This window comes from Alligator mississippiensis, chromosome 11 (genome assembly GCF_030867095.1).
Source record: "Alligator mississippiensis isolate rAllMis1 chromosome 11, rAllMis1, whole genome shotgun sequence".
NCBI lineage: Eukaryota > Metazoa > Chordata > Crocodylia > Alligatoridae > Alligator > Alligator mississippiensis.
This window is the reverse complement of record NC_081834.1, coordinates 15,936,566-15,955,948: the sequence shown is the minus strand read 5'-3', so window position 1 is coordinate 15,955,948 and position 19,383 is coordinate 15,936,566. Positions and strand designations below refer to the sequence as shown.

The 19,383-nt window shown below is 39.6% G+C and overlaps 2 protein-coding genes across 4 annotated transcripts in view; both read right to left on the bottom strand.

Moving 5' to 3' along the window:
• Window positions 1–19,383, bottom strand: part of LOC102560730 (cell surface hyaluronidase) — a 68,472-nt gene that overhangs the window by 23,218 nt on the left and 25,871 nt on the right. For all 3 annotated transcript variants that reach the window (XM_059714608.1, XM_059714607.1, XM_019477577.2), the window contains exons 16-18: window positions 18,745–18,922; window positions 12,857–13,072; window positions 2,257–2,465 (exon numbers count right to left, since the gene is read on the bottom strand). In XM_059714608.1, coding sequence (XP_059570591.1) covers window positions 2,257–2,465; window positions 12,857–13,072; window positions 18,745–18,922 — 603 coding nt within the window. The remainder of the gene's footprint in view (window positions 1–2,256; window positions 2,466–12,856; window positions 13,073–18,744; window positions 18,923–19,383) is intronic.
• The window catches only part of CEMIP (cell migration inducing hyaluronidase 1), a 141,524-nt gene that overhangs the window by 103,097 nt on the left and 19,044 nt on the right, over window positions 1–19,383 (bottom strand). The window lies entirely within an intron of this gene.

Below are 19,383 nucleotides of genomic sequence, written 5' to 3'. Positions count from 1 at the left end.
GACAGTTGGCTAACTGGTTTTGGATCAGAACAATCTAAGAATGGATACTTTGCCCTGTTCAAATGATTTGATTAGTTTCACAAAAGACAATCAAGAGAACCGCAACTGCACCACGGGTTTGACTATGCAATGCGTTTATGTTGCTGCCTAAATAAGGGTCAGCATGCTGGATGCAACTTGTCAAGGACCCAGAGCTGTTTTAGAAATGTGAGTCTCCATTTAAAGACTAAAGGGCCAAAGCCTCAAATGCTTTAAACTGGCATAGTCCCATTGGAGTCACCCTTTATAGCACCCAAATATTTAGCATCATTGCAAGGAAGATACCATTTACTTTTTTAAATAAAATGATCAAACTGAGTTCGTCCATGAATAAAAAACTGATTTTCCTTCCTGTAAATTATAGGGAATTTTGCAACATGGACTTTTTAATAAGATCACTATTAGCTATATTAAGAAGTTCCCCCCCATGGCAGCAACATCCAAAGCGTAACTTCCAGACACTTGACCACAAAGCTGTGTACACCTTCTTTTTTTAACTTGTAGATGAAGCCTGAAAAGATTAAGTCTCAGCACAGCTAGTGAGGAAGAAGATTTGGAGTATGATAGAGCAACTCATGCTGGGACAACCAATCTATATTGTTCACATCTCTGTCTTAAATATTATCCTCCCCACACAGCACCACTCCCAGTGACCCATTTAGGCAGATATGAGGCTATCAGGCTACTGGCAAGCTTTCAAAGTGGAATCAGGTTAGACAAAGTTTAAACATTTCTGCTGTATGAATCTGACCCACAAAGCAGACGTCTGACCCACATCTGGAAATGCAGGGTTCTGAGGAATAGCAGCAGGCAGCAGAGATAGCAAGAACTCTGGTTTCAAACATCTGCCTATGCAGTAGACTAGCTCATGCACAGCAAAATGGACTTTTTGAGTGCTGTCCATTGCAACGGGAATAAAAAACAAAGGGCTTAATCCTTCCCTCAGTCACACTTGTGCAATTCCATTGATGTATATGGGGTTTCACAAGTGTAACTAAGGACAGAGCTTGCCCCAACATTTCTTCAGCATAGAATTTCAAGGGAAGCAAACCTCACTCATGACCGAGCCAAACGTTGCCCTCAGCTAAAACCTGTGCAATTCCTGTCTTGGAAGAACAAAGTTTGTACATGTATCGTAGCTAGATATACTTCATGAGACAAATTTACAAAGATATTTGGGAGTTTAAAGATGCCTAGTGGGATTACAAAAGTACCTGAAGTGGTTAGATGTCTGACTCCCATTGACTTCTAAATGGTTTAGTCGCATTTATACACTTTACTATCTTCAGGAGCTTAAATACCTTTCAAGTCTGCCCTTGCATGATTAGACTGCTAGTAATAATATCAGAGTTGGCTGCTTATCTCCACTCTTTTACTATATTGCCTTTTATCAGGGTTCATGTGTGCTAAATAATCTATTGTAGGATTTTCCATAGTGTTCATCACATTACTATATCTTTTGACAATATAAGCAATGGATAGATTGCATACACAGTGAGACTGATCCTCCTGATTTGAGGGGAGAAACTACACTGAAATTAATGGCATTACACCACTGCAAAACTCAAATTCCTGAGACATCAGTCAAGCCCTTTACTTGAACTGGAGAAATCTATGCATAATGAAACAGCCTGCAGGGGGAAAATAAGGGCAAAGTGGATACATCCTACTTTTATGCAACATAAGATTACATGGGAAAAAATGTGGAAAATGAATACAACAAAGCCCGAGTAGCTGTGCCAGTTCTGAAATATTTCAGTGGGGTCCTGGTGGTTTTAAATTTTACATAAATAAAGAAGGAAACAGTAACCACCATGCTGTTTAGACTACAGAAAGTGTAACGCTCCATCGATAGTCAAATAATTTCTGCAGTTTATATATGCAGGAAATAAAAACCGTATACAGCAACTAGTATGAAAAAAACTGACAGTGAGCGTGCCAGTGCTCCCTTGGAGCTATTTCAGGGACAGGATGCCAGTAGTAACTTGGATTTTATTTCAAAACTTACTGGAAGGAGAAATTCCTCTGCCCATCAGAAGGGTTGGAGTAAAATGAAAAAAGAGAGGCATTTCTTTGTAAGTGTCAATCATTAACAATTTTTTGAACCATTTTTAACAACTGCTGATATTTGTCCAAGGGTATATCAGCAGGAATCTGGAAAAGCACTTTAGCTCTGCTTTTTAAAGGAAAGACATTCAAACAACTTTTGGGTGGTACCTGTTGAAGTTAATTGGGTACAGAATGATGTCCTCTGGTGCTCCCCCATCCCAGTGAATGGTATAAGCTTGCTCCAGCATCACCACAGGTTGGTACTGTTGGTATGGTACTCCTCTATTGACGCCTTGCAGCCTCAGGGGATGAGAATAGTATGCTGCTCTGGCAATCAATAAGGTTAGATTCTCAGGACGTCTGGCCTGAATATAAAGCTGAGAGTGAAAGGAAAAGGACAAATACATTAATTAGACCATCCAGGCTCTGTCTTAACATATGTGTTTGATCATCATTCCCTTTAAATGATTTTGCTGATGAAGAGCTCAGAACATTTGAAAAGCCACTGAAGTGCTTCCAGTTCAAATAAAGACATACAACAGGCATAGGAATTTCATAGCCATTTCCACGTGCTTGATTAGGTGACATGAGGAATATGGCACCAAACATATTTATCATTCAACCTCAAAGTGAAAAGTTAATTAAAATAATATTTAGGCACTTTTTTTTCTTAAGAGCGTAAAGATTTACCATTTAAATACCCAGGGCTACAGGTCTGATCCCATCTCCACTGAAGACATTACAGCTCTTTCCATGGACTTCAGTGGGCTTTGGATCAGGGTTAGTTTTGTAATGGAACCCACAGCTGTTTTCAGGTTCAAGACTACAACGATGCTGTTGGGAAGCTATAAATGAAGGGCCTTCCAAAAAACTTCCTTACAATTCAAGAAATGTATTACACAATCCATAGCATGACTTCTTTGCAATGAGGTGAACAGATGCCCCCAAAAGGGAACAGAATTTGGATTCACCCAAAGGAGGAATTACAGTACAACACACCTCTAATGATTTTTGGGTCCTGGCCAAAAAAAAAATCAAGGGAAAACTAGTTCATGTGGAAAAAGCCATTTCAGCCTTCAGGTGGAATACTTAGTGCACATCAGCTAATGGCTGTGGGGTGCCCTGGGGCAGCAGCACGATACAGTTCTATTCACATGCATATCTGCTAGTGTAATGTTAACATTTCTGAACATTGTATAGAGCCAACTTGCTCCTTGGAAGATTTAAAAATAAACCGAGGAAAACTCAGAACACATCCAGTCCCATTCCCTTCTCTCTCGTGCTGTTAAAAAAAAGGCACTGCTTACTTTTTACAAAATTGCAGACCCTGTGAAGGAGCAGTAGAGAGGAATTCTCCAACAGCTTTAAGTGCCACATGTGACAATGGAAAGAGAATAATGCATGCTTGGAGAGGGCAGTGGACAGGACAACCAGCCATCTGGCTTGTAATCCAATCCGTATCCTCCTAAAACATCTTGGAGTGCCGACTTCTCTGTACTTCTCTCCCCTTACTTCACCATTTTAGAAGAGGGGACTGTCTCTGACTATGTTCAAGGGCAGTATCTAAGACAATAGGTTTTTATCTTAGTTGAGACATATAGGTGCTACTGAGACATTAAAGATAATGGGACACAAAAGATAGAGCTTATTTAAAATGGGAAAGGCCTTGCTGTATTGACCCAATAGTTTACATGTCGTATCACAGCCAAGAAGCAGGTGTTTGCATACCAGATGACTCAAAATGCTGCAACCTCTTGCTGCTGCCTTTTTGGAATGTAACACCTTGGTGTCAGTAAAATTCATTTAACGGGAGAGTGTGCCACATATTTAGCCAGGGGATTATTTAACCTATGGCCTGCCTCTGGCATAGTATTTTTAGAAACAGGTTTCAACTTGGAATCTAAAGTCAAAATATTTAAGTCTGGATGTCTATCCAGTTAAGATGTTAATCTAGAGACCCCATTTTCAAGAGGCGCTGACCACTTGCAGGTCCTACTGTTTTCAGTTAATCTGATACTGTTTGGCATTTCTGGAAGGCTGTGGCCAGGAGCACAGACACCCAACTTTGAAAAATGTGCCCTAAAGGCACAAAAGATGATCCCAAAATCATTCCATAATTTTCACAGACCACTGGTCAAATCTTGCATTCACATCAGTGCAATCCTGTCAGAGTCAATTTAATAAAAATAGTAGCTCTGGTTCTGAGAAACACATGAAGACCCCTTAAGGGTTACACCTAATACCAGGACTAACTTTGCTGTTAACACTGTAGGCCACAACTTTCCAAAATAATTTTCCAAGCAAAATTCATTTACTCATTCTTTAATACCACAAGAAAGAATAAATTTTAGATTCAGATGAAAGACATTTTTTACTTATGAAACCAAAGAAGAAAAATCTATTTGCCCTCAATATTCAAACTGTTGATAGGGAGGCCAGAGCTGTGCCATGCAGTCAAATAATATATCAAGCACATCAATACACGTTTCAATCACATCAGATTAAAATGATATGGCTGGTGCTATGCAGGTGGTCAGACTGGCCGATCAGGAAAATTTCTTCAGGCCTAAAAGTCTATGAATTTATGTATAGGTTTGACCTGAACAGTGTTATTCTGACTAAGGAACATTAGAAGGAGGTCAGCTACTGCAAAACAATGTTCCAGTTCTGTCTTTCTATATGCATGTCAACAGTTTTCATCACTTCATTTCTAACCTTTGAAGTCTGCAGTTTGTTTCCTCAAATATGTGTCCAGTAATCACAAAATGTTTAGGTAGTAAATAAAGTGCACATATTAAAAAATTAAAACTAAGATCAGCAAAAGCCCCCAAAACAGTGAAACATTCAAGGAAAAACAGAAGGTTCTTGAATTCCAGTGTATCAGAAAAAGAAAGCCTTCCTAAATATTTCAGGATACTTTAACAGCTGAAAAGTAAGTAACTGTGTATTGCAGACTGGAATGTCCACTGCGACTGATAACGGGTCCAAGAAAAGGTTGGAAGAGTTTAGTATATGCTTCCAGAATAGGATGATAAGGAGCAAATGTCAAATAATTTAACTGGTGATAACATTTTCTTAAATGCCCAGGGACTCAGTTACAGACTGAATTGGAAGGCTAATAATTACAGTTACTTTGACAACAATACAGTAAGTGTTACAATGAAGAAAAATGCATTTCTTGTGGTTAAGGAAAAATATTTGTGAGCTTACTTCATACCTCACTGCAGCCAATGCATGAAGAATTTTCAGTATAATAATCATCAAGTATGTTTTCAGCTGCATAATACAGGACTTAGTTATCTGGTGGATGTTTTGAAGCTCGTGTACTCATTTTTATTAGCACTGAGCAATCAGAGAGTTCAAAAGCCTGGCCTAGCAAAAACAAAATTCTTTATTTGCAAGCTTTTGGGCACACGCGCACTTCTTCAGGCACAGGAGAGTGTAAAGATTGTAAAAGGTAGCAAATTTGGCTCGAAACAAAAGGCAGGAGCCAAATGTGTATGTTCACAGAGCACAGAGCTGGCTCAACACAAGAGAAATTCCTTCCCCAGGACAGCCTTCCATCAAGCCATCCTCCTGTGAAATATGAAACATCACAACCAGAAGGAAGCATCATTCAACATCCTGCTTGCCATCAGATAACTTTGAGGTAAATAGACTGCTCTAACTTTTATCTGAGCCTAATTTGCACAAAATGAACTTTTTCAACCAGATCTTAACAACACCTTTCAGTTCTCCTGTGAAATATGAATTTTCATTTCCCCCTAGGAGAAATGTTACAAACTTTACACTCTTGTATCCCTGCAGAAGTGTGCATGTGCCCCAAAGCTTGCAAATAAAGATTTTTTTTTTAAATATCTAGTTGGTCTAATAAGAGATATTACCTCTACCAAGAGTTCTGATTGCTTTTGCCTGTAGACCAACATGGCTACAACCTGTATCCTTGACCCAGCAGCAAACTTAGTGTAGACAGACCCTCACATTCCTGTGCAGCACCACTTAAGTCAATGGGGTATGTGGTAGCAGAAGTTGGCCTGAGAGAGGTTTATGCCCACACCTGAATTGTACAATTCCACAACTGGATTGTGAAAATGACAGTTTGGGAGCTGCAGTCTTCTCCTTACCCACTGCAAGTTTCCACATACCACCCAGTCTGTGGACTTCACCTAGAAGGGATCCAGCACCTATTCTATCCATGACCTCTTTGCGATATCTGCTGCCCAGGATGCTGACTGGTGCCAGTTCTAACAAGTTTAATGATGCAGCAGCCTGTCCTCTATGTGCTGGATGGCGATCACCAATTTGTTTTATGTAGCCCCCAAACATCCATCAGATGGAAACAAATTTTGGTTACAGCTGAACTGTCCATAGTCAAAATGAAATTTTGAGCTCACAGACTCCAAAGCTCATTACCCTAAACTGTCCACTGCCCAAAACTGTGTTAAATTTCACATCAAAGCCTGTTCCCTATATATTATTCTTAAAGTGTCATGAAAGCCTGTCTATCTTTCTTCATTCTTTTCTTCTATGACATTTTTACTTGCTTTGCTTAACATGGAAAATCTTAATCGCTTTCTCTTCTTGAATACATATTTCTGGAATGAAAACTTTGTGAATGTGAACAAATTTATAACACTTGCCTCCGAAGAGGAAGAAGAGATAGAGCAAGAGAACTTTGTTTTAGGAAAAGAAACCTGGCTTGCTGGTCCTCTAGGGTTATCTCCGCAAATTTTCATCAGATCTACTAAAATAAAAGGCAGTAGGAGAAAGTGAAGTGGGCATGAAGATATTCTAAAACATGAGAAGGAATGACAGGTGGCTACAGTACCAGATGTAACACATATTTGTTAAGATGAAATGTAAAATGATCCTTCTGAATTCACATTTATCCACACTAAAATGATGTTTCCTATCTCTACGTGCATTGCAAGATTCCCTAACAGACTGTTAAATTATGGAAAAAGACAGGTTGTATTCGAACTCCTATTTGATTTGCTATCTAGCTGGGTAAAGACTATGAAGGTAAGCAACATGCAAGGTATTAGACACAGATTCTTGACTTTTGAGCTGAGAGGACCTCGGTATGCCTTCTAAGCACCTAGTTCAGCCACTGTTTATGTTTCTCCCACAGTGCAGGCATGTCGGATGGGCATCGGATTTCAGCCTCAAGTTAATCATTAAGGGCCCAACCTTGGTTCAGATGCGAGGAGCAGTTTTCTTCAGCAGTCTTTTGGAGCCCACACATTCTCTCTTTCTCAGCTTGTCTGACTGCCAAAAACAGTTTCCCATGACGAGAATGTTTAGCCTTTGAAATTGAAGCTTCTAACTGAAGACCCTAATATTTTTTTCTGGAAAAGTACATCATTTTAATCCTATAAAAATACTGGGATGGATTCTGATTTCAAATAATCCAGCTTCAATCTAGATTTGTTCTGCTGAAGTCAGCAGTTACTCCAAATTTATTCCAGTGTGTGGCAGAAATGATAATCTGATCCCCCAAGTTGTGACCCTCTAATTGTGCCAGAATTTAACACAATTAGCTAAGAAAGATCACACAACTTTGTCTTTCTTTCTAGTGACCAAAAGTACAAGGTACTGAGCAATTCTGAGATGGTGAAGCTCCTTAAGTTTCACTGACTTGAACTGGATTCTGCACTTCTAGCTCTTCAAAAGTACCAGGGAACCTTCACTATCACTGGTTAGAAACATTTTAAGAGGAACTGCCCGCAGTGTTTTTGACTGATTAACCTTTAGAAAAGATGATGGAAGTTATTACTGCCTAAACAGGCTTTGCATATCAGTGAATACCAGCTAAATATATGTAACTGGTCACAGAAAGGCCATAGGGAGGGCACAGGACCAGCTTTAATTGCAAATATTCACTCTAAACTTGGGGTTGGAAAAAAAAAGTATTAAGACAAATGGAACAACTTCTTACCCTTATTAGATTAACAGTATTATAGGGCTTAGGGAATATAAACCAAGTGTGATGAACTGGTTATAATTGTTAAAAAATTGGTTAAAAATCTGGTTTAAAAAAGTATCTCTTGAATGTTTTGTAATAGGACGGCATTTAATTTACTGCAATACAGAATACTGACTGACTCAATAGTGCTACTCTTCCTTATCCTGAGTGTTTGATGCTCTCTTTTTACTGATCAAGTAGCTTGTACTGCCAAAAACTGTGTTTGTTTTAATAAAAATAGGAGCTAACAAAGCAAGGACATTTTCCAGACCCTTCCAATTAATTTCTCAAGTATTACTGAGAAGTCCTGGGAGGAGAGAATAAATACTTGGAGTAAACAGTTCAACTGAAGTCAAGGTGAAAGCATGAGACAGAGGGCATAAGATTTGTAAAAGCACCTAAATAAGTTAAGAACCTAAATCTGACTTCCAAAATGTAGGTATCTAGGAGCCTAAGTCCCATTGGCTTCATGTTGGTGTTTTTGAAAATCTTATCCAATGGGCCACCCACATGAAGACAATTATAGGTTATGGGCCTTGGGTTATCAAAGAATCTCCCCCCCCCCCCCCCCCAACCACACACATTTTCTTATTCTTTCTTTGTGAAGCCTGAAACTAACTCATGTTCCAAAATAATCTAGGACTTCAACTCTTGGGTCTAAAGGCCCTGGGTGTGTCTTAGAGATTCTCAAAGACTTAGGATCACCAACTCTCAAAATCTTATTGAAAGCCTCATTTTATTTGATGTGCTTATTAAAGCTCCAGCTCCTAGATTCATATTATTGAATAAGGACCTCTGCTTTCATTAAAAACAGACCAGTATGTGGCAGAGAAAAAAGTTTGAAAGTATGAACCATAAAGGGTAAAACTCAAAGGATAAGTAAAAAGAACCTAAAACTCATTATTTTTTTAAAAACCTAAAAATAAAACAAACAAAATCACATGGTTTTCAATAGGGCTGTGCGAAGCTTTGAGTGCTGATTTGATTCAGAGGAGATTTGGCCCGATTTGCTGGCTGAATCTCCAAATCAGAATCGAATCAGGAGACAAATAAAAAGGTCCAAATTGATTCGAAGCTCTCTGAATCGATTCGGAAAAGGTTCTGAGAGCTCCGGATATTTGGGCAGTCCCCACTCACTGTTACAGGGAGCTGGACCCGGACTCTGTGTTGGTAAGTAGGGGGTGGGGGCTAGGGGAGGGGACCATAGAGGGACCCCCGCCAGGCCCTGCCTGCTCCCCCAGCTCCCCTGAGTGCCCCCCAACCCCTGCCTGCTTCCCCAGCCCCACCCCCCATGGCTGCCCTGTCTGCCCCAGCTCCTAGTTCTTAAAAAAAAAAAGAAGAAAAAAAAGCCCACACTCACCAGCTGCTGCAGCAGCCTTGGAGCTTCTGGGAGTTGTGGCAGAGCCTCCCCTGCAGTGCAGGGCAGTGGGAGGCAGCAGGGATTGCCCCCCTCTCCTCCCCCTCCCGCCTGGCAGGAGCCAGTGAGTATGTGGCTTTTCTTAAGAACCAGGAGCTGGGGCTGGGCAGGGGAAGTGGGCAGGAGTCAGGGGAGCTTTCGGTAGGGTCCCCCCCACACAGCGTGGGGCAGCGGGGATTGATTCAGGACAGTGATTCGAATCACTGAATCGAATTACTGTCCCCTGAATTGGCCGAAGCAGAATCCGAAGCGAATACTAGCCGCTTCGCACAAGCCTAGTTTTCAAGCCAGTCTCATGATTTCTTAACATTTATGATTGGCAGCAGCAAGCACGAGATGAGAATGAGAGCATCTCTGAAACTAGGAGAAGAAAGGCATTGTGAAGTTAACTGCTTATGGTGGAGAGGAGGCCAGGAAATGCATCAGTAAAATTTGGTGATGAGTTTCTCCCTGTGATGCCTCAGGTGAGGTAGAGAAACAGCATCATGAACATCAGAAATCAAAGAACTCTTCAGTAAAAGTTTCTCTATCTCTGTTGAATTTGAAATCCTTCAAAAGGAACAGGCCTTTCCACATAATTCCTCTTCTAGGCCTGGTCAAAACCAGGATAGGTAGAAAAAGTAGCAAATGAAATGAAGAATACCAACAGAAATAAGTATGTGTCCAGTAATCTGATTAACGTGTCCAGTAAATTGAACTTCACTTATCCCCCATCCTGCAACCACAAAAGAAGTTGCTAAAGTTCTGGGTGAACAGTTTGGTTCTAATTGTATATGAGCCAGTTAGCCCATCCCTAATCTAAATACCTTAGCTTCAAAATGCAAATCATAAGAAGTGAAACAGTACTTTTACCAGGGGTATTAGAGTTTACAAGATCAAAGTAACTAATCTTTTTCCATAACTGGATTTATTCTTTGATGCTTCTGAACTGAAATATATACTGTGAGATTTGGCATAAACAAATCATCAGCTTGGATAAAGATCTGGCGAGTCTGCCAGTATGGTTAGGCACTGAAATGATTATATCCTATAAAATCAAATACACTTTTATTGCACAGAGCCAATTATCTTCACTGCATGTACATATACATTTCCCCACCCAACAACTCAAAATGAAGCCTTTAGTATGAACTTCTTTTACTCAGCTGAATGTTGATTGGCTGAAAAGCACTAGTAAGAGACAGATCCCAGAGAAGGAAATGTTTATTCTTGCCTAAACTCAGCCAAGGAAATTTTCTATGGTGGAAAAAACTGCCTCACCCCATAGACTGCCATAATGGGAAGGGTATAAATAGAAATAAAAATATAAATTCCTACTTGTTTACAAGTCAAAATTTAACTCCTGAGTTCCCAGAGACCAGGATGCCATTTCTACTCCATACACACAGTTCAAAACAGAAATGCAAAGCACAATAAACCTGACTCTATGTATTTCTTGCACCTGAATCCAATTCTGTTTCCAGGGAAGTCAACAGCTATACTCTTTTTGACTTCAACTTAAAAATAAAGGACCAGTATCTATATTCTCACATAGCTTTCCCTAGTATCACAGTATCATAGTATTCACTAGACATGACTCTGCAACTAAAATTAATGCAGATACTTTTATTAATAAAGAAAGACCTGATAACTTAGTCCTTTATAAGAGCAGTTCCAGCTACACAATCTGCAGGATTTTATTCTATGCTACACCCTGTACTTCAGATGTCCCGTCAGTGATCAATAAATACATGATGGAGACACGCATGTATAGCACATTCCACCCTCTACATCATAATCTTCTTAAAGGAATGTGTGCCCTCCTACCATTTATAATATGACCCATGATCTGATTTTAAGACCTTTTTTCCCTCATCACATTTGTTGGTAATAAAATAAAGCAAATATTTATTTTGGAAAAATAGATCGCTAAAATGAACAAACAAGCCTTTTCACTCTGATTCTCTCCCTTTCGTATTGTGCCACTGAAGAAATTCAGTTCCTATAGCCTTGTAAATAAAAAGCCCACTGCAAATATCAGTGAGGAGAATATTACTATTTCTCCTGAGAATCACATTTGCTAGGCTCACAATACATATTTTCTAAGCACAATCCACATTCGCATAGGCACATATGCTACCTATTGGTTTAATTTCTGCATGTGCCCTCCAGTGACATCCCAGCATCTAATAATGCATATGTACATAATACATGCAAAAAGCAGTATTTCTAAATGACTAAGTACGTTTTTTGTATGGTTTTTGCAAGAAACAAATTACTTCCCCTCATAATCCATGCATTTGTTTTCACAAACATCACAGTAAATGTCAAACTGTAATCACGCATTTCTTCCTTCTGCTAAATATGATTAACAAAAGTATCTGGCATTTTCACAGGCCACCCTGTTTCCAAAGTTCTTTACAAAAACTAATTGTGCCTCCAAATCCTTGTGTTAAACAAGCCAATGCATATGGTTTTGCCCCTTTTCATAAATGAAAAAAATGAAGCCATGAGTCTAATTCTGGAGACCGTATTCACATGAGCAAGGGCTCCAGGCTTGGGAAGTTACGTGATTAATTCATGGCCTGTCAGAGAGTTAATGAACAGTCTCAAGATGGCTTTAACTCCAGGTGTTCACTTGTTACCTAACTCACATTAGGCTTTTCCTTTAGCACCTTGGGTGGGAATAACAGGATATGCCATACTGTGTTCACTCACCTTAAGAGTCCTGGCAAGATTTCCAATGCACTGTAATGGTGTATTAGGCTTTAAATGTTATTGTTCTGCTATATGGCCATATAATCAATACTTTAGGGGCTAGAAGGAGGAGGAGGAAGAGAAGGAGGGCAAGGAATAGTCTTCTTTCTTTTTCTTAGATCTAAAACAAAAAGGTTCCCTGGGGTTTTGAATAATTGTGCAGATGGAGACCCCATGCATTGCTGCAGTTTCTCCACTGAAATGACAACTAGCCTTTGGGAAACAAGAACTAAAATGAGTTGGACCTGGGTGCTGCAACTTTACGGCACTGGGCTGCTACACCTGTGAGAGCCATGCAGACATACAGTCCTGCTAGCTTGCAAGAAGCTGAGAGATTACAGCACCACTACAATTCTTGAACAAAGATGACAACACTGGAAGGACTAATAGTTGACTCAATTTATTTTTCAGCTTTCTATTACTTTGTTCTGTTTTAGCATTGTTTTCTGTTACCCAGCACCAAAATACGTAAGGACCTTCTACCTAGGGAGGTCTGTTGTAGTACTGATTAGCATAATATTGATTTGAAATACTGCATTGGAACCTAGAACTATGGCAAGATGCTTTACTAGCACTAGCATCCTGAATCAGCCCTTTAATAAATAACTTTTCTAAGTATCTCCAAGTAAATTATAAGCTACGAGTGTTACCTGTGCATATTTCCCAGCGCATATCATCCCATTCCACCTTGGAACTGTGAGACAACCTGGATGACGAAGCAGGGAGTTGTCCGCTCTGCCTATGAAGGTGTCTGGATATCCCGTCACTGAACCATCCAGATCATGAAAAACAGAAACTTTGTCACCATCATTATCATTGTCTCCAAACCATTGGCCTGGTCTACCAAAGAAAACCTTCAGCCCAACCTACAAGAAAGAGCCAAAAAAAAGAAAAAAAAAAGGAGGTTACTGGCGCGACCACAGCTGCTTACTAAGATGAACAGAGGCACATTTATCCAGTTCAATTAGAAATATCTCTAAAGCAGAAAGCCCTATGAACTCACCAAGATCTATGTCAGTGTTGCCACCTGTCTAATGGATGTATTTAAACACACTTTTGGCTATAAAACATTTATTTTCATGGATGCATTCTTCTTGATTCGTTTCTTAATTCTGATAATTATTTATTCTCCCCACTGATATTTGTTTTCATGAAAATAATGCCTTTGGATCCAAGATGTTCATTTACTCCTGCTGCTTATTCCTTAAAGTCATACACAGCAATTAACCATGATGTGCTGTAAACAAGGATATGACTTGAGGGAATAAAGATACCTTGGAAGGCTCTGCAATGACAAGTGAGCAAGCATCCTCTTGAATGGAAATGTTCCAAGACACAAAAAAAAAGCTATCAGATATATGCAGATTTTTTTCCTCAAAGCATATTTCCAAAGGTTGCCATAAGCAGTTCTTGAAAGCACCTTTATTTTTAAATGTTCCCATTAATTAACCTCCAGTGTGAGACAGCAAGTCTCAGATTTTACACTGGAGGATATTCTATTATGATCTGAACATATTTCTTTTCTGAGGAAAAAAAACATGATACAACAGCTAAAAAAACTACTCTCCTTATGCACTTCCCCAGAATTTAAAATAGTTGAACAGCACAGTAATGACAGGTAAAACAGTCAAATTGGTAAAATCATAAAGTCTGACATAAAAACTAATTAAGAAGTAAAGAACCTGCAAAAGTGTTGACTATTTGGTGTCTGTGGGTAAAGCAATGTGGGCAATTATTAGGTCACAAGGGGATGGTGAATCTACATGCTCTAGGTTATAGGAGTAATGTTTTCACACGTGGACAAGAGTTTACACACCAGGTGCCAGCCTACCAGGGGCTTTGAAAGCTTGATCTTAAAAACCTCAGTAGGGCAATGATAAGAGCCTGTCAGTATTTCTTCATCGCATGAATAGCCCTGTTGGTCTATAAAGGATTAATGATGAGGCAACAACTACTTGCACCTAGTCAAGGTTTCAGGACATTTAGTTTAGACTAATCAAATCAGATTGGGTGCCAATTTTTTGTCCTTCTCCTAATCTAATTCCTGGTCTCTTACACTAATATCTAACTCAGTCCTATTTTTAGAATAATCAAAACACAGATTTTGTACGCATTTTTGTGGGCAATTTCAATTCTGTTCTCATCTCACTGAAGCAAACCTTCGGTGAGCTATTTGGCAAAGAAGGATCCTAGCGATAATGTCTTCGTTTTTTATTTGAAAAAGAAGACATGTTAGCAAAATGAAAACACTGTACTTCAGTTCAAAGCTCCATGTTAAAATACTGCAACAGTACACTTCTGGGTTTGAATATAAAAATGGGCACTTCAATGGTAACAGAACAAAGATAGATGTACTTCAAAAGGAAGTAAAGTACAGCCTGTACAACTTAAATTTAATTAAAGCACCAACGGGCAGAAAGTTTAAAGTGTTTAAGTTAATCTTTTTAAAATTGTTCTCTCAACTTGGAAAGTCAGAAGTAAAATGGATAGTCTAAAAAAATCCCATTAACAGCCCTGCTGCCTTTGTACATTTCAGCGCAACTTTTAATCTCGTAAACTGGGCGATGATGTTTGTACTGCATCAGGACTCCACACGGAACAATATCTTCTTGTAAACTACAAAGATGTACAGCCAGTGAAAAGAATCAGCTTCCAGATGCAAAATGCCAGCAACAGAAATGACATAAAAAGAGAGCACGTGGCTCTGAGTTAGTCTAGCTGTCATGTTGCTAATTGAATTTGTGGGTGCTTTAAGTCAGAAGTACAGAAATTGGATGCCATTTTGAAAGTATCTGTCCAGTACATGTTCACTCTTTCGACTGACAGATGATGTGGATTACATGGGGGAGGGGAGGACTATTCCACAGAACCTCATTCAGTTGTTTGGATATTAAAGTAATGCTTACGTATTGTACTACAGCCAACCCGAAATCACCTTGTGGAGTTATGGCTTAGCGGGCAGGAGAGACAATCTCTCTCCTACCCATCGTTAAGTTTATTACATAACTTTCCAATTTATCACCTGAATTTATGTAACATGGACAGATTTGTGCACCTTTATGTAACATATCCATAGACTTCAGTAGAAAATAATACCTTTTGAGGGGTTTTTTAAGTTAACCTCTACAATTTAATAAAGAATTATATCTAGTCTACAGAATTCTATGGAACGGGGCAGCACATTTACAGAGGCGATATGATATTCTATTATTATCATGCCATAATAAGCATTAATCCCTTACAGAAACAGACTGCAATCCTTTTGGAAAACTAGCTTTGACCAGTTTGAATCTGCCCCTCTTTCATGGTCACTGAACTCCTACATCATCATAGTGAGCCTCTTCCTTTGTAGCAGAGAGTAAGGCCCTGGTTCTGAAGGCCGAGAGACCAGTGCAGGCAAGAGGCCATGCATGCAGAGCCCAACTGAAGTTAGTAGAGTTTAGAAATGCAGGCATCAATTTGCCTGGATCAGACCTTTTGTACCATGGCCTAACTCGGGTAAGGAGGAAAAAAAGCGACCAATAATAGATAACATCTACTTCTATAGGGTCTTATCCAAAGCCCACTAAATTCAACAGGAGTATTTCTATGGATTTCAGTGGGTTCTGGATCAGACCTATGAACTATTTCAGGAATGAACTATTTCCCTCAAATGGATCAACCTGAATGAAAGAAGATAAATGTAGGGCCCAATCTGCCTCCTTTGGCGAGCAACCTTAAAATGCCATTTCCCTCTAGCGAGAACAAGATGCCTACAATCATTTTCTTTGCTTCTACCATCTGGCGGGTGAGAGTAATTGTCCACAACATGTAGGGACGTGATCTCAATTTTTAATTTTTTTTTTGCCAACTTTAATTGTTTGGAAACTACTTTGTCTGACTTTGGATTTGGCTTTTCTGACTGGGAAACATACTGCTAAGATGCTCTATGCTAAATATAAACTCTCCTTTCATTTATGTGACTCTACCATTCCAGCCTGTGTGACCTCCCTTTTGTATGACTGTCTGAGACAATGGGAAGTCATTAAGCTAGACCAAGGCTCATTATATGGCCTTTCCATACTGGTCTAGCCATGCAAAGGGCCATACAGCTGCACTAAACAGACAGCTGGTGGATTCCCCTGGCTGGGCAATTCCCAAGATGGCAAAATCCTGGCACAGCTGGGAGTAAGAGGGCATGGCCCCATCTCTAAATTCTAGTTATTCCTTGTTATAGGGGGGAAAACAAACACTTTATGACCATTAATAGCCAATATAAGCCGCAGTGTAAGGAAATTTTCAGAGGGGACAAACCAGACCATGGATTCAAGGATTCCCCCCAACCCCTTTCTTAGGATTATACAGAGCCCCTGTCAGTGATGTTTCCTCCTACCCTATTTATTTTTATTTAAGTCAATAGAAACGTCCATGGGAAGACATGATCACTTAACCATGATAATCAGTTTTGTACAGGTAGAAAACCAATTACTTTTGCCAGTGCTTTGAAGATAACCTTTAAATAAGATTTCCAAAGCATTCTTATAATACAGTAGTAGTGGTAGAAATAGTAATAATGATGATGATGAAATATCACCATTACATTTTCTTTACATGTAAATGGTTAACTGAGATGCAAATGAATTACCTTTGCTCGAGTATAGCATTTAGTTCTTTTGATTCACTGAACAGTTATATTGTTATTAAGCAACACATAACTAGTTTTATTATTTAGTCATCTAAACAGTGAGCTGATTAGCCTGAACAAGGAGGTGATAATTCACCCAGCATGACTGAATGACTGACAGTTGTGACATTATTATACACCTTGCAGTGATCTTTAATTTCTTCTGAAGTGACTGAAAAATTATTGGTAAACAAAAAAAAGCGCTATACTTCAGGGAACTGAACTTTAGCTTCCCTTTTAAAAATAATAGAAAGAGGAGCCTATAAATGAACATCAATTTGAACAATGTAGAGATTCTGTCTGAATCAGTTTGTGCACAATTAGTAATAGAACTGCACACAACAGTGCTCTTTACAGTATTAATTCAAGATTAGCATATCTGGGTTGAACCCAGATAAAACAGAACTAAAAGCAAAGGTGCTACACTCTAGGTGGTTATTAGCTGCTTAAAAATTGGCAGAATATCAATCTAGCAAATGGGCACATTTGTCAGGAATGTACAAACAAGGACCAATTATTTGGATAATATCAGTAATCTTTTGCAATAAGCCCAGCATGTGCTATTTTAATTAGAGTGCAGCAGTATTTAATAACTCCAAAAATTCCTGCTTCACAGACCTTAGATTTCAAAGGTGTTGCAGCACTAAACCATCTCCCAGGCCTCAGGAGGTGCTGTGACATTTAACAGTTTCTCAGACCTCAAAAGGTGCTGCCATGTTACACATCCGCACTTTCAACTGTTTCATAGCTAGTGCTCCCCTTTCCTAACGTGCCTGCAAGCATGTGGGTTCTGGATTGGAGATCCTAGCCTACAGCCCACACTCAGGCAAAACTCCTGCTCTCTCCAGACCCTCTGCAAGATCAGGTTTTCCAGGTTTTCCAAGCACATTCTAAGGCTTTTTTCTTCCAAGTGGTGGCCATCTCCCTGCGAGGAATGTAAAAAATGCTCGGCTAAATTACCCTTCCTTTTGTTCTGGTGCTAGGTGCCACATGTGCAGACAGCAGGTAGATCCTGAAGTTTGATTTACGGAAATGCATGGGAATGAAGAAACAGTAATTTTACAACGATACCACACAACTGACTGCGCATACAGGCTTTGTATAAAACATGTTCCTAATGTTAGTATAAGGTGTGGTGATGAAGACCCAGAAAGCTGCCTGCTCTGCCAAAGACAATGACATCGGTCAATATTACAGTGCTCCTAAATGTCCTAAAGACAAAGCCAGGCCTCAGACCAATGCTACTGAGTTCATGAATGCTATATGGAGTCCAGGACTCATTTTGATTAAGGTAGCGATAGTTTAAAATCTCTGGAAGGAAGCTTTATGGAATCAGTAATTTCTCAAGCCAGACTCAAGCAAAGGTGATTTCCCACATGAATCCAAAGACTGGAGCTGTCCAGTATCCTACAACCCTGACCAGCACAAAAATAAGGAGCCTGTTTCTGCAATCCTTACCTGGTCAGATTCACCATTGCAAATCACTAGATTTACTCAATGTACTGAGACTTGACAAATCAAACTGCATGCTCTTGGCAAGAGCCTCAGCTGATGCACATAAGCATCACTCCACTAAAGCAAATGGTGCTAGGGATAAGTAGCAGCTGAACATCTGGACCACTGGAGCTGATATCTTAGTCTTCTTCAGGCTTTGTAGCTCTTCTCATCCTGAAGGAAGCTGTCTGAGTGGCAGTTCTCAAACTACAGTCTTAAATAATTTCTTTGAAGAGAGAACTGATGGCACATCAATCTGGCCTAGCCAGTGGTGCATGCACCCCAGTTTGGGAATACTTCCCCAATAGTAAATCTCTCACCACTGAGAAAGACTTCTGGAAACAACAAGCTTGGCTGACCGCCCATGCTTTTCGCACTTACACTTCTCTCCATCCTGATTTGTGATACGTTATTCTGTGGGCTTATCTGCCAGGAATTCTTCATGAAGAAGCCGATGGCACTTGAATATCTATCGGCAGTGGTGGTAAATTTTTTGAAAGTGCATTTTGCCATCCGGACAGGGCCATCATAAATCTGGAAGCCACGGATGGGGAAGGTCCTGTGGAATTTAAGAAGAAACAAAGAGTTCCATTTTAAAAGTGTGGGCAAGAACTAAAGAGGTGCCATTGTGGTCACTGGTGAATCATTATGTCCTTTTGGGTGCGTTTTTAATGGGTATTCTTTAAATTCTGTTTCTCACAGGTGGTGTTTGTCTAAAGGGTGGCTCTGGATACCTTTACAAGCGATAATGGACTCTACCAGTAAAGGCATGTACAATTATGTTTACATCTACCTTGTTCATAGACTGAGGCAAAGCTGAATTGCTCAAGCAACAAAAATGTGAAATCATACACCACTCTGCTCCATTGCTTTTTATGGTAAAAAGTGAAATGAGGGCGTGAGATTTCATTTTTTCCCAACCGACCTTATGTGCATCTCCAGACTATCGAATTTCTGCAAAATGTACTAAAATATAAACAAGCAGCATCCCAAAACACAGGGCACTGGGAAATGATCTGG